We start from the raw sequence: 15,875 nt of genomic DNA, 5'->3' as shown, positions 1-15,875 counted from the left end.
ATTTTGTCTTTTAAAACACACTTAGTTACATGGGTATGATGGGTTTAGAGGGAAATGGGCTAAATGCGGGCAATTGGGATTAACTTGGGGTTTTACAAATAAAGGGCGGCATGGACAACGTGGGCTGAAGGGCCTGTTTCTATGCATGACTATCTTTGACTAAACAATCAAAAGGAATGCATATTGCTATGAAACAATTTCTTCAGTTGTGCATTCAGGCTGGTCAGAAATATCCTTGAGCAGAAAGTATGAATGAATGCAAGATCTTCTTCAATTTCAGAGAGGTGGATAGTTTGAGCAATACACTCAATTCATGAATGCTAGCAAGCTGCTGCAGTGTAGGGGAAATCACAGCCACGTTCAAACCAAACTGGAAGAGCTGAGAAACAAGAATTTTGACTACAAAATGTTCCTCCTACAGTTATTATCCTTTAAGCAATATCAAGTCTGAGATGGTCACATTTTTGGAAATGAAAGTTTGTTACCTTCTAGACTGTTGTGAAATGTTTTAATGACTATATACCGTGATTTTATTTACCCATAAATGTTAACACTACTGAGTTTTAGTCTTGATTTTTAATGCAATTATAGCTTAATTTACCATAAGATTTACAAGGCCCTGATTAGACAAAATAGGATATAGGAAATAACATAAACCAAATACAGTAGAAGCAAATATGCAAAAGTAGCACTCAAAGAAAACCCTACATACACAATCTGTTTTATATTTGTGCAGCATTTCAGGCCCGTTTCCCAAAACTGGATTAGGAAAAAAACTCTTAACAAAACATATCTAATGAGCAGTTTATATCATATTCAATTTTGCAAAAAAAGTTAAGATTTCCAAATTTGCTAAATTATTCCTAGTGTTTGCCATTTCTGAAAATAGTTACATTTAGTGCAATCTTAGATTTTAACAGTACAACTTAATTAGCATTTACCTCAGATTAATATTTAAGAGAATGCTGTAGATAAGAGTATTGAGGTAATTTAAAAATTAACCACAACATGGAATCTTAAACACACAGTGCCTCTTATTGATGGTAGAATTGCTGCTGAGGGTACGGGTATCCTGGTTGCTGTGGTTGTTGAGGTTGCTGGGGACTTGGGAAAGGTGGCTGTCCTGGAGGTTGATACATGTATGGCATGTTGTACTGGCCATAGGCATATTGGTTATACGCCATTGGCATCGGCATTGGGTAGAACCTGAAAAATCAAACATGAAACTTAACAAGACTAGGTCAGTCAACTTAATCACCTGACATTCGATGTTTAATCTAACACATTTTATGTAAAAGGAAAGCTACAGCAGCAGACACTTGCATCACTGCTCTGAACTTCTCCCAAAGTATCCTTTCGAATGCAGCACGTGAAAATGTGACCAAACTTCTGATCTATACAAGGTCAGAATGTATTACATTAAATGCCCTCAAAATGTCATGACTGAAATTTGTCACAGATTCACAGACCTGAATAATCAAAAGTTGACTTTTGTTTAAACATTTGCTCATGCATATCTTTGCTGGGTTTTTTTTGCAACATATTCATGTTAAAATCCATGAGCATTCTCTTATATCATAGTACTCATGTTTAAATGGTTTGTATTCCTAAACATAGATCAAAGACATTTTGATGAGAGAAAAAGACATGACAACAGAAGGAACAAGATTCAAGATGATCTGCTAATGCACAGCAAACTATATGGAAAATACAAATACATTATCACAAATTTTTAAAAATCCCTTCATTATCTCGGGGGGTGGTGGTGGTGGTGGTGGTGGTGGTGGTGCGGAGAAGAAGAATGGTGATGTGACTGGACAAGTAACCTAGAAGCCTACCTGATGCTCTGGGAGCAGGGGTTCAAATTCCACTATTGCAGGTGGTAGAAGTTAAATGCAATTAATTAAGTTTGGAATATAAATCTAGTCTCAGTAATGGAGGCCATGACAATGATCATTGATTGCTGTAAAAGTCCATCTGGTCCAGTAACATCCTTTGGGGAAGGAAATCTGCTATCCTTATCTGGTCTGGCCAACTCCCAAGTCCAGATCCACAGCAAAATGATTAACTCTTAACTGGCTTCGACAAGACTGAGCAAGCCACTCATTTCAAGAGCAATTAGGGAAGGGCAATAAACACTGGCCTTGCTAGTGATGCCTATATCCCATGAAAGACTGAGAATATTCAGGATTACGTTGTTTACTTTGTGAAATTTTAAATGCAAATTTCCAATCCAACAGCCAATTATGTAATATTGGACAGAAAAAGCCTCAAACAATATCAATTCACATTGTAATTAGTGGATCCATTATCACTCAAGTTATGCCACGTCTTGCTTTAATTTTTTTATATATTGGTGGAACATAGGCATCATTGGCTGGCCAGTACTTATTGCCCATCCCAGTTGCCCTTGAAAAGATGGTGATGAGCAGTCTTCTTGAATCGTTGCAGTCCATGTTCTGTGGGTTGACCCACAATGCTGTTAGGGAGAGAATTCTGGTATTCTGATCCAGCGACTGCAAAGGAATGGTGATTATATTTGCAAGTCAGGATGGTGAGTGGCTTGGAGGGGAACTTGTAGGTGGTGGTTTCCATGTATCTGCTGCCCTTGTCCTTCTAGGTGGAACTTGTTCTGCGTTTGGAAGATGCTGTCTGAGGATCTTTGATGAATTGCTGCAGTGCATCTTGTAAATAGTACACACTGCTGCTATTGAGTGTCGGTGATGGAGGGAGTGGATGTTTGCAGATGTGTGCCAAATCAAGCAGGTTGCTTTGGCCTGGATGGTGTCAATCTTCTTGAATGTTGTTGAAGCTGCACAATCCAGGCAAGTGAGGAGCATTCCATCACACTCCTGACCTGTGCCTTGGAGATGGTGGATAGGCTTTGGGGAGTCAGGTGGTGAGTTACTCGCTGCATTATTCCTAGTCTCTGACCTATTCATGTAGCCACTGTATTAATGTGAGTCCAATTGAGTTTTTTTTTTAAAATTGTCTCCTTTTATTTGAACTTGGATACTAGAAACACTGCAAACTTCTCATACCTCTATTGCTGCCAAATAAATGTATTCTGTCCAAAGGAAGGCCAAGTACACAGGAAAAGTTACACAGATTTAATTAGGGATTTGGGGGTAGGGCTTGGGTGGGATTGTGTTCGGTGCAGACTCAATGGGCCAAAGAGCCTCTTTCTGCACTGTAAGCTTCTATGATTCTATGATATTCTTGCAAAGTTAGCCCATATCATCACACTAAAAGTTCCAATTTTATTTCAGATCACTGGTCAATGCCCTTCTGAAAGAAGCATGCCGATAAGTGATTGAGCTAAATGATTTGTGAACTTAAATTTTCCCGATATCACAATAAAATACGTCAACTTGTTAAATAGCTATTTTCAACTGCTGCAAGTTATACTGGAAATCTTGTAGCTTATGGAAGATTTAATTAGCGCTTCTTTAGTCTTTTTTTTGGCAGAGTACATTTCTTTGTCTTCATAACAGTGACTATACATAACAAGTGATCCACCTGGTATAAAATGTTTGACACATACTAAGGAAATTAGAGGGCATGATGTAAATAGAAGTTCTTTCTATAATAAAATACACTTGTCAACATGGAGTCACTTTTGGATTGTTTGGGTTGGGGGGGGTGCGGCAGGGGAAGAGTTTACATTAATTTGTCTCTATTTATAATTGATCCGCATATCATGTTGGCATTGGTTAGCTGCTGAAGGTCCAAACATGGTCTACTTTTAAGTTTTAAATTAACAAGCTGCACTTAGTTTAATAAAATGTTATTAAACCTCACCAGTAAACCGGTTTTACAGTTGGAAATTAAAATTCTCCATTTTATTTCTCTTTTGTGGCAGCATGTCCAAAATATACTTCAAGTGACTGAGGGAAAGCAAAATCTCTTCAATTAGGCAGTATTTAATCATTAAGCTTTGCAAACTGTTTTCGCCTTTTTATGTAATTTTTTACTTATAAAAATCAAATAGTTTCCAGTTAGTTAGGTTGACAATGCAAATTCTATCGCAACTTACCCAGGATATCCTTGATATGAGGGATATGGAGGTCCCTGTGCTTGTGACAGCATACCAGTACCTCCAATGGAAGCAGGCATAGAAGCAGCTGGAACAGGAGCACTTGTGGTTGCAGGAGCTGAAGCTGATGGCGCAGCTGGAAAATTGGATCCAACCGATGGAGGCGGGGGCCGTGCAGGAGGCTGAGGTTTAGGTTGCTATATGATAAAAGAAAAGGGGCTTGGAATGAGATTGAAGAGAATGTTAAAAATAAAGACATTTTAACATTTATCTGTCCGGATGCAAAAAGCATTTACTATTAAAGTATTAGAGCTAGAATATTATCAGTAATTGGCATACTATCCACCCTAGATCTTCTCTAAATATATTAACACCACCAACCACATTAAAGCTAGCTCAAGCAGTGTGGTCCAACTTTGGTCCAATTTCATTATAATAAATTATTTCAGGATTTTTATGAAAAATAATCATAGGTGTCCGGAGTAATTTGGTGAAATCAGGTAGTCATAATTCAGTGTTAGCCAGAGCATTTGTCATCGGAATAATTTAAGAAAACTTATTTAGTACTGTTGATGGGTGCAATTCAAATTGCTACAATATAAAGAGGACTTTTGTTATCAAAATAATAATTAAAGTAGCAAAGTTGGACACAAGCATGCATTGTAATACAGAACCATTTCAAAGCTCTCCAATGTAGGTTTCATGTTGCAATAACCAAACCAGTTTACACCAAGCAGAAAGGAAAATAGTCTGCATCCCTGCACAACAAAATGGCAGTATTTTACACATTAATTATTGGATACTTTTGTTGTGTGTGTGTGGATTAGTAATATGGTGAGCGTTAGAGCCTGTGAAACAAACAGTCTCAATTAACATGCATTCTGTGGTTTTCAAAAATTGGCATGAATCTCATGCAGAGGGAGCTTGAGAGAACTTAAATTTTTAAATTCCACATCGTGGTAATGCCCCCTCTCCATTTCATTATGTTACCCAAGACAAACAGCAAACGGAACCAGACGACAAAGGGAAAAGAAACACAAAGCGAGGAAAATGTGGATTTAAGTTTAACTGAAAGTGTATGAACAGACTAGAGGACAGAACATTGGGATGGGGTGCTGGAGGATTGGGGGCTCAGGTAGTGAGGGAGAGATAAGTCTGGAAATAAAGGTTGAGGATGGGACCTGGTTGTGGGTGGATTGGGCAGGGGGGAGGGGAGGCTGGTGGTGGTCAGAAATTTGGAATAGGGAATGAAACCAGGAATTACATAGAAAATTGTGCAGGTTTGGGGCCCAGTATTTCATACCAACCCAAGAACAGCAGCAATGACATGTGAGAGAATGTGAGCAAGTAAAGAGCAGTCCTTGGAGTGCACGAAACCTAAGGCCTTTACTGTGATGAAGTTTTTATTCATTCATGGGGTCTGGGCATTGCTGTCACAGTCAACATTATTGTCCATCCCTAAATTGCTGCCAGGAGGTGGGAGTAAGCCACCTTCTTGAACCACTGCAGTCCATCCGGACTGGTTAGACCCCACTATGCTATTAGGAAGTGAGTGTTCCACATATTGATCCATCAACGCTTAAGAAATGATGATATAGTTCCAAGTCAGGGTTGTATATAGCTTGGAGGGCGATGACGGATAGTTGTGTTCCCTTGCATCTGTGTCCTCCAATTCATGGGTTTGGAAAGTGCTGTCATAGGAGCCCTGGTGCATTGCTGCAGTGTCTCTTATATATAGTACACACTGCTGCCATTGTACCACAATAACGAATGGGATGCTGACCAAATAGGCTTCATCGTCCTGGATGCTGTTGAGTTTCTGGAATGTTGTTCAGCTGCACTCATCATGGCAAGTGAAGAGTGTTACATGATTCTTCTCTAGAGGTAGACAACCTTTAAGGAGTCAGGAGGTGGGTTATTTGCATACAATTCCCAGCTTCTTATTTGCACTCAGTCACATATGGCTGGTTCAATTCAGATTCTGCTCAATGGTAACTCAGATTCAGCAACAGTAATGACATTCAATGTCAAGGAAGATGGTTAGATTCTGTCTTGTTGAAACTGGTCATAGCTTGCACTGTGTTGCACAAGTGTTACTTGCCATGTATCAGCTCAAGTAAGAGACTGTTTCCGCTGTTGAGCGGATAGAGAACAAAGAGACAAAGAGAGATGAGAGATGAATTGTTATTTCAATTTTACTAGGGCTCTTTGATGCCACACTCAAATGCTGTCTTGATGTCAGGGGCAGGTTTTACTCCTTCTGGAATTCACCTCTTTTGTTCAGTTTTGGATCCAGGTTATAATAAGGTCTGGAGCCAAGTAGCTCGGGCAGAACCCAGACTCAAAATCGTTGAGCAAATCATTGGCGCACAAGTGCCACTTGATAGCACTTGTCAGCAACACCTTCCAGTTGCTGATAAGAGTGTTGATTGACTTGTATTTAGCCAAATTGGATTTGTCCTGCTTTATAAGGACAGGGCATCCTGAACAATTTTCCACATCGTCAGATAGGAGTGAGTTATGGAAATTTACTGTAACCATTTGTGACCTACCACCATTAAGGATGGAATGCTTTTAGAGACAAGACGTCCCACTGGTTGATTTATTGCCCAACACCAATCATGTCTAGGATGTGACAGAACTGTAAAGCTGACTGGATCTGTTGGTTCCAGGATCCTTCAGTATCATTGGTGCTTCCACTGTTTTAAGATGCACGTAGTCCTGTGTTGTAGGTTCACTAGGTTGAGCCAGGTATGGAGGGACTTTCTTATGAGAGTTTGAGTACAGTGGGCCCATACTCATTGGAGTTTAGAAAAATAAGAGGTGACCTTACTGAGACATATAGAATTAAATCGTGCAGCATAAAAACAGGGGGCTTGACAGGGTAGATGCTGAGAGAGGGCTTAGGGCTAGAAGGCATAATCTCAGAGTAAGGAGGTCACCCATTTAAGACAAAGATGAGAAGAAATTTCTTCTGAGGATAGTTACTGTGTGGAATTCTTATCGCAGGGGATGTAGAGGCTGCGTCATTATGTTCAAGGCTGATGTAGATTTTTAATCAGCAAGGAAATCAAGGGTTATGGGAACAAGGCAAAAAAGTAGCATTGGTGATTATCAGATCAGATCAATCATGATCTCATTGAATGGCAGAGCAGTATTGATAGACCAAATAATCTACATCTGCTCCTGTGTCTTACAATCACTACCCATGAGCCATGCTGCAGTCAAAGCCAGCATGTCAAATACAATGAGTCACACGAAGGTTGTGCACAGCAAAGGCCTTGTTCATGCATGAACATGCATTCTGGTGGATTGCAGAGAAGATTGTTCGCCTATTGACAGATTCCAAAATGGCCATGACTGGTAAAGTGAATAATACAGGGAAGGAAATTGGTGAGATTAATCGTCAGTTGATAATCTGGATGGCAAATGAGCGAGAAAGGGAGTTGTTATTCGTATACATATTACGACAGCTGACTTGATGTGGCCTTTGGAGAGTACAAAAAGGCAGAGAAGCTTCATTCTAGAAACTGAGATTTAAACCTGAAAACTGGTAGTAAAGTAGAACAGCAGAGTAGCAACAATGATAGGGACTTGCAGTGATGGGGAGAGTAAGTGGACAAAGTATCTATGAAAGGATAAAAGAAAAGATGGCATGACTGGTTGACACAAAGGGGGAAGAGACTTAACAAGGGCAAGACAGAAAAAAATGATAGAAATCATGGGCTAAAGTAAGGTAAATGTGAATTAATTTGGAGGTCATTGGCCCTGTACAGTACTTTCGGCCGCTGTACTTTTCATATTCTTTTCAAAAAAACTTCAAGACAATTTGAGTTCTTGAAGTGTCAATTCTCTGGTCTAAACACTAACCTCAAAAACTTCACACCCAAGCTGTCTCCCCAATATTCCTGGTATATTCTCGCACTAAATGGCTATTCACATTCTGCTTCTTTCTCTTTGTCACTTTGAGGCCATTGACATTGTACTACTGCTATTAATAATAAAAAAACTGGAACTTGCAAACATGGCAAGCTTTACCTCAAATAATAATGGCAACAATTCTAGACCTGTATCAAGAAATACAGCTTTCAAATTTTTTCTTTCATGTATCTGTTCAAAGCGAACATACATACTGCACATACATTTTTCAGCATTTTAATATCCATCAGTAGAATTATAAGCCAATTTGTTTTTCCTTTGAAGCAATTAACAGCGTATTCTTGGCTTTTTAGCCATTTTTCCCTCCTTTGTCTTATCAACCAAGACAAAGGCTTCTCTAATCTCGCTGTATTGTTTCTGAAGTGTTAGACAACCTAATTTTCCTTTTCAGTTGCTGATTCACCTGTTATGTATTTCCAATATTTTATTTCTGTTCATAAAAACTGTTCATCTAACAGTATCCATTGTTACTGAACTATGAATAAAAGCTATCTGGTGCATTCTCCAGAAAATGAATTACTGCACTTTTTGTACAAATTAGGAGAAATGTTTTTAAATCTAGGAATATTAAAATAATTTCTCATCTTTCAAGCCCAATCATGTGGATCATGATTCGTCACAAACCCTTATACTACCACACATACACAACAAAATACATGTTTTAAAATAAACTATAAAGAAGAACTACATTTTCACAACCACCAGTGGAAGAAGGTACGGCATGTTCAGGAGGTTGAGGTTTCGATGGCTGGAAAAAAGAATAACTTTAAATGGGACTAAAGAGGAACGTTACAAGACAAAGATACTATAACATGCAAGCAAAAACTTCATGAGGCTGCCGGTACAAATAGTTGCTGGACATAACCAGAGTTTAGGGTGTTTTGCCTCCATGTTCCATGTACCATTAGTGAGATATGTAAAATTATTCTGATGTCAAAACATACACAAATAATATTTGCAGTCAAACCAATAAATTACACTGTACGATGGACATGTAGAATCAAAAATTTGATCGTATTGGTCAAAATGGACAAGTACTTAATCTAAGGACAAATTAACATCACAGTCAACTTTATGTCAAATTAAATTTCGACTAAAAATACAATTTGGGAAGAGGCTCACAAAACAACTAAAAGCTAGGTAGTGATATTACAGTCATGTTCCAGTTAATAAAGATAATCTTTGATACAATGGGATTGCAGTGAGAAAACCAGACATAAAGGCAGGATTCGCCCCAAAAAAATACTAATTTCCCAACATACAGAAAATGGGAGTAAATCCCATTGGTCTTTTCAGCATGATTTCCAGAACGATTCTCCAACACAAAGGGCATCAGCATGATTCCCTCTGGAAATCTGTGGCAGAGCCTCATCCTGCCTAAGAGGCCTGCACCATAGCACTGAGCAGGCCATCTGTCATCGAAGAGATCAGCGCATGCGCAGTGAATCCCCCAATTACTGGCTTCTTGATTGTTGGCCTTCTGACTCACCACCCAACCAGTTCATTGGCCACCCACACCTCTTCAAGTCAGCCCCGATGTAGCCCCCACCTCCCCACTCTGATCACACCAACCCCAGACCAGGCCAGCCCTGATGTGACCCCTCGCTCCACTCCAAACACCCCTTTCCCAGTCATCTCCCCCACCTTACTTACCACTCCCCAAATAGGCCCCAATGCCCAACAGGCAGTGCCAGTTTGCCCTTGGGCAATGGCAACCTAGTATTCTGGCACTGCCCAAGGGGCACCCCTCTTTACACTGAAGCACTCCTGGCTGGGGGTGGCAAACAGGGATTTGGGAGGGGGGGGTTGCTAGCAGACCCAGAGAGTTCAGTTCCAGGCCTGCTAATATAAATGGAAATTTTCCATATTGTATACAGCTCAGCGCTCATTTCTGGCGTGGAGCTGATTAATTAGGAAATCTTAGTCTTGAAGACTCACCCATAGAACGGCCTCCGCTAATGTCAACTCGAGCAGCACAACGGGCTGGGAGAATCGCCCTGAAATAGCGTGCGATCTTCCCGCTAATGTTTTATCCCCCGCTGGGACAGGTTTCCTCCAGCAAGGATTAAAGCTGGTCCCATCAACAGGCACCAGGCATGATGGCCTCGCTGGTGGAGACAGAGGCCACTGAAGCCCCTCTGGGAGGCTGGAGGCAGGTGGGGGGCGCTCCTTGGGTGGTGCATTAGGGATCAATGGGGGAGTTAGGGAGGAAACCAGCTGGCCATCAAGGAGAAGAGGTTGTTCAGAGCCCAGCAACAGGAGATGGCCCAGTGCGCATGCGTTAATCTCCCTACCGATGGATCACAGTGGCCCATTCAGCACTGCGCTCGGGCAAGCTGGATTTGGCCCCACTCTGGCAGACTCTGAAGGACAGAGTGCCAGAAGTTCATTTGACTACATGAGTCTAATTTGGTGGTTTCTGTAATGCAGGCAAAAATTAATCTATCATAAAATTATACAGCACTTTAATCAGTGTCAAATTACAATCTTAAATAACCTAATTTTAAAACGACTGACAATGACAAACTGAGGCAGAATCAATTTCTCGTTATTGTGGGGACAATAATCAATTCTTTAGTAAATGTGAAAAAAAAATGCTTAAAAGTGTCTGTGCGTCCAAAAAGAGGCCATGTAAATTATGCATTTTGGAGCCCCTCCCAACCCCCAGCCTGCTCGCCCCTCTTGACTGCAATGAGGAAAAACTCCAGATAATGATTATTGTATTGAGTGATGACTATCTTAAATGATCAGAGCCTGCAACCAGTGCAATGTTTTTATGCTGCCATAAAAGATGCTGTAAATTCATTTTTAACTGAATCTAATTTGGCCTTCAAGTGCCACAATCTTGCTTGGGTAATGTTGACTTTGGACAAAGTACACCAAAAACAAACAGCATAATGGAGCCAAAACTTTCTTCCCCAATATTTACCTTTGCTCCATATAAGAGTTTACATACTTGCAGTTACTTTAAGGTCTCAAAAGATTGATCATAAGGATTTTGATTAGTATACTTACAAATACACTTCTGGGTGCAGGAGTTGGAACAGCAGGTGTGGTTCCTCCAACAGAAGCAGCAGACTGGTACGCAGGTGCTGCTGGAATATTAGGCGCACTGGGTTCTCTAGCTATGCTTTGTTGTAAATCCCTAAAAGGGCAATAAAATTATAAATCTTAATATTTAAGCTTTCCTTTGTGTTCACAGAGTTCTGCAACGTTGATAACCACAAAACTATAGATGATTCGGATATAGTGGAAATAGTTGTGTGCACCATCTCTAACATCTGATAAACAAATGTTTTAAAGGGGCTTCATCCATTGTGACTGGCAATAGAATGAGGGTGTTGACAACTCACTAGCACCGCTGGAAAAGTGTAGCCATTCAGCTTGTTAAGCCTATTCTACCATTCAGTTGGACCTTGGCTGATCTGCAATTTAACTTCATCTACCTACTTGGGCTCAATATCCTAGTGCAGCGAAAAAAAAAAAATCAATCTCAGATTTAGAATCAATACTTGAGCTACCATACACTTGTTTTTGTCCTAAATCCATAGACCTACCTCTGAATACTACTGCAGTTAGCTCCACTGTCCACTACTACAGTTAGTTCCATAAAAGATTCAATTAGGTTTGTTAGGTATGAACTGCTAACCAGGTGCTCCGGTTCCCGCCAAAGTAGTGCAGGATGGCCAAGCTAGATTACCCTCAGTGTCCGAAGGTATATAGGTTAAGGGGATTAGCAGGCTAAATGTTAGGTTACAGGGGTAGACCCTGGGTGAGTTTTGGTACCGTCTTGGTGGTCCAAATGGCCTCCTTCTCCACTGTAGGGATTCTAGGATTCTATGACTGTTGTAGGAATATACAAAAATCACTTACTTTAAAAGTTCATCTCTTTCAGTCTTGCGAGCAAACACAATGTCAGAACATTTTGTTTGGAATTTCAGGAGAATTTCAGTAAATCCATTGTAGAACTACAAAGGAGATATTTATACAAACTATTACGACAATACACTGACAGCCGCCCTAATCTTGTCATAGCAATGTTGCCACTACAAATTCACTGACAGTTACTCATGGTTGCAAATATATATGAAAGTAGAAAAATTCTACAAGAGTTGACAGTTAAGTCTGTGCTGATTTGAAATGGGATTTCGGGTCTCTGTGCACTAACTGTTGCATATTTGAAATCTGCTTTGGAAACTAGTTAAACTGAAGGCTGTGCCCCTCATGGATGGTTTCTGCCATTGCACATCAGTGAAGATCTCCTATGGTCAGGTAAGTTTTTTTGAAACATTCTGTTCAATGTTTGAAGTGTCTAAACAGATGCTCCTTATCTGTAGATTATTCAACATTTATAAAAAAATGCTTCAGGGCTCAAAGATTCTTCTAATTTCCTGTTATTAAATGGTGTCCTCTGAACCCTTGAAAGGGCACATTTGCGCCACACAAGTTTGGATCATTTTTGCACCTCCATATCTTCTTGGGTTAGCTTTGTTTTTTTGAACTATAAAACCATAAACAGGTTTTCTACCACTACATTTTATGATAATGTCTTACGCAAGCCAATCTTGCCTTTTACAACAGAAAGTTAAAAATACAAGACATGTAATACAACAGTCAAAATTTCCAGTTAAGATTGTGTTAAATCACCGCTTGAAAATGTTTGAACTAAAAACTTTCAAATGCTGTGCAAATTCAATACTGATGTAAGTTTTAAAATGACAAGTTCACTCTGTGAAGTGTTTAATGACTATGATGTAATACAAGAAAACGAACAACAAAAAACTCACCTTTGTTCCTTCTTTCAAGTTATTAACAAGTTCAACAAACTGATCATGTCCTGCTGCTAACTTTTTAAGAATTTCCTCCCTCTGATTCGCATCTGTGCTTGACTGTGTTGACTTTGAAAATTCCTCATGAGCAGCCTAGGCAAAACAGATGCAAGTCTATAAAGCTTTTTGATAGTAAAACTCAAGTTCTGCTGTACTAAATGACATCAGATGATGAAGGAGAAGTGCTCTGAAAGCTCACGATACCAAATAAACCTGTTGGCCTTTAACTTGGTGTTGTGAGATTTCTTACTGTGCCCATGCTCATCTAATAGTGACATCTCCACATCATGGCTACCTTTAAAATGTATTGTCAATTTTTTTTAAAAAACAAAGCAGGAACAAAGGACTAGATCATGGCAGCACATTTTTTAAGCCCTGTTTACATGTTTAAAGTTCTTGTTTTATACCACTAATGGCATTCTAGTTTGCAGAAGATTATTGGAAGGCAATAGGCTAGTGGTGTTATTGCTAGACTATTAATCCAGAAATTCAGCTAAAGTTCTGGGAAGTGGGTTTGAATCCTGCAATAAAAGCTGGTAATTTCATTTCAATTAAAAAGTACCTGGAACTAAGAAGCTACTGATGACCATGAAATCATTATCGATTATTGGAAAAACCCATCTAGTTCATTAATGTCCTTTAGGGAACAAAATCTGCCATACTTACCGCTTTGACCTACGTGTAACTCCGGGTCAATGTGGTTGACTCTGAGGAAAATTGGGAATATTATCTGGGAAGCTGTTAATCTTGTGGCTGATGTTGTAAAGCAATGTCAGCAGAGGATGCAAGTGGAGGGTGTGTAAGTCCTACAAGACATGCTGTACCTATAAACAATATTGGTATAGAGCCAAAGGACACAAATCTCTGCCCAAGCAATGTGGCACTCAGCACAGGAGGACTGCACTACAATGGCAGGTAAGCCACGTCTGTTGCACTCCTCCTTGGTCTCAAGTAAACTGAAGTGTGCCTTGTGCACACCAATTTTTTTCAAATAGGTTTAAGGTTGATGCGATTTCCAACTGGCTTAACACAAGATTGGAAGACATGGGAAGACTCCAGCAATCAGTGATTTTAATATTTATGAGATGCAAACGAATGCAAAATGACACACATGCCAACAGGCAGCAAGGTAACTGACTCTGGGAGAATTGCAACCTATTGTTATGCTGACAGGTTTCCAATCTTTTGGCTCCAGCTAGATTCTCCCCTCTGAGCAGCCACGAAACCCATGACGAGCAGAATGGGAGAATTCCACCCAATGTCTCTTTTTATAGTAAAACTCAAGTTCTGTTGGACTAATTTAAATCAATTACCTTCACTTAATTCACATGTTAAATTTGTCCCACATATAATTTTATTTTGGAGTAGAGTATTCGAGTTCTTAAAACAGTCTGCCAAGCTTTATTTTAAATAGGAACAGAGGAAGGCCAAAATTCTCTTGATCATGTTCCACCACTGAATTAAATCATGGTTGAACTGCATCTTAATTCCATAACTCACAGGAAAACAGATTCAATTCTGGTGAATCCGCACTGCATCCCTTAAAGACTAATATATCTTTCCCAAGTTATGGTACACAGAGCCGAATGCAGTACAATAGGTGGTATTTAACCAGCGTCCTATAAGGTTATAATGTAGCTACTACCACTTATTACAATCATCTTGAAGTAAAGGTCAACACTCCATTAGCTCTTAATTATTTTTGTGCCAGCATTAACACTTTATAGAATGCACCGCCTGAAAGCGTGGTGGAAACGTTTTCAATTGTGACTTTTGAAAGGTGAGCACCTGAAGAGAAAAAAAATGTACAGCTGCAGGAAAAATATATGGGAATGGGATTAACTAAACTGCTTGTGCAGAAATGGCACGGACCTTTACAGGCCAAATGACTTGGATGTTTGCTGTAGCCATTCTCATAAAATCATATTCTATAACATGTACAGTTTAAATTACCTGAATTTTAGCAAGCAACTCCTCCTGCTTTTTCAGATTTTGTTGCACACTCTCGGTGTGACCTCCATAAAAATGATCAAGTTCAGCCACCGAGATAGCCTCCTCATTTATGGCACCATCCTGAGCCAATGCTGTCAGAAACTTATTTGTCATGTCAAACTGTAATGACTTGATGTCATTCTCAAGAGTTTCTCTCTCCTTCTTGACTTCACTTAAAGAAGCGAGAAGTGTCTTCAGGAGCATAACAACCTAAAGAACATCAGGGAAGTCAACTGTCAAAAGTAGTTCAAATAATTCAACGTCTTTAAGCTATTATAAACAAAACAATGCTTTTCCCTGCATATGAAACTGTTCTGATGAAGCAATCCAAAGTCAATTCATTTCCAGACATTCAGCTTACACAGAAAAAAAAGACAGGTACAGTTTCAAAGTCAGCCAAACCAAAAATACAGAATAACATTTTGATTTCAAAGTTTTCAAACCGTCAACTCCCATCAATTGCGGGGGTTCCATTGCTGCAAAATCTCTCAAGGAGCAAAATTGCCAAAGGTGAACCTGCGCACGTGCAGAAATCATACCATGTGGGAAAGGTGAGAATACATAGGTTCACACCACACGTGGAAAGAAGTCACCATAAAAGCCGTATTGTAGCAAAAAGCCAAATGGTCCACTTTAGACTTCAGGTAAAGGACCGGTCACCCCTACCAGTTCTGGTCAAGACGCAACTCCAGTCCCACATCTGAAGCTGCTCAAACTGTTTGCAGAGCAACTACAGGTGAAGAAATGAACACTTCCTTTGTTATACTGTCAACAATTCAATTAATAAATTAAAAATACATTTTCATTTCATTCCATAGCTTCATAGATCAAAGACAGGGCTAAAATACTGTTAACTCCGTAGTACTGAGAAGCTCAGATGCATAGCCAGTAAGGACCCTAAGTTTATTTACGTTTCTGTGGTTAGGTAACCCACATCAACCAAGAAGAGACTGATATATATTACAATCAGTACTGGAACCTTTGCTGTTTGTAATATATAAGTGATTTTTAGGAAAAGTAATTGGTTTGACTAGTAAGCTTGTGAATGACACAAAAATGGGTGGATTTGCAAATAGTGA

The 15,875-nt window shown here is 39.6% G+C and overlaps 1 protein-coding gene across 4 annotated transcripts in view; it reads right to left on the bottom strand.

Moving 5' to 3' along the window:
• Window positions 1-486: 486 nt before the first annotated feature.
• The window catches only part of pdcd6ip (programmed cell death 6 interacting protein), a 77,575-nt gene continuing 62,186 nt past the window's right edge, over window positions 487-15,875 (bottom strand). For 2 of the 4 annotated variants that reach the window (XM_080193678.1, XM_080193679.1), the window contains exons 13-19: window positions 14,758-15,006; window positions 12,763-12,897; window positions 11,849-11,943; window positions 10,991-11,120; window positions 8,664-8,723; window positions 4,037-4,233; window positions 487-1,206 (exon numbers count right to left, since the gene is read on the bottom strand). In XM_080193678.1, the coding sequence (XP_080049804.1) occupies window positions 1,035-1,206; window positions 4,037-4,233; window positions 8,664-8,723; window positions 10,991-11,120; window positions 11,849-11,943; window positions 12,763-12,897; window positions 14,758-15,006 (1,038 nt within the window). In that variant the 3' untranslated portion in view covers window positions 487-1,034. The remainder of the gene's footprint in view (window positions 1,207-4,036; window positions 4,234-8,663; window positions 8,724-10,990; window positions 11,121-11,848; window positions 11,944-12,762; window positions 12,898-14,757; window positions 15,007-15,875) is intronic. The other 2 variants (XM_080193680.1, XM_080193681.1) reach the window with 1 other exon arrangement.

The sequence above is a fragment of the Carcharhinus amblyrhynchos genome, chromosome 8 (assembly GCF_965287045.1).
Source record: "Carcharhinus amblyrhynchos chromosome 8, sCarAmb.v2.hapA, whole genome shotgun sequence".
Taxonomy (NCBI): Eukaryota; Metazoa; Chordata; class Chondrichthyes; order Carcharhiniformes; family Carcharhinidae; genus Carcharhinus; species Carcharhinus amblyrhynchos.
Note: the sequence above shows the minus strand (reverse complement) of the source record. Positions and strands in the feature narration are given on the sequence as shown.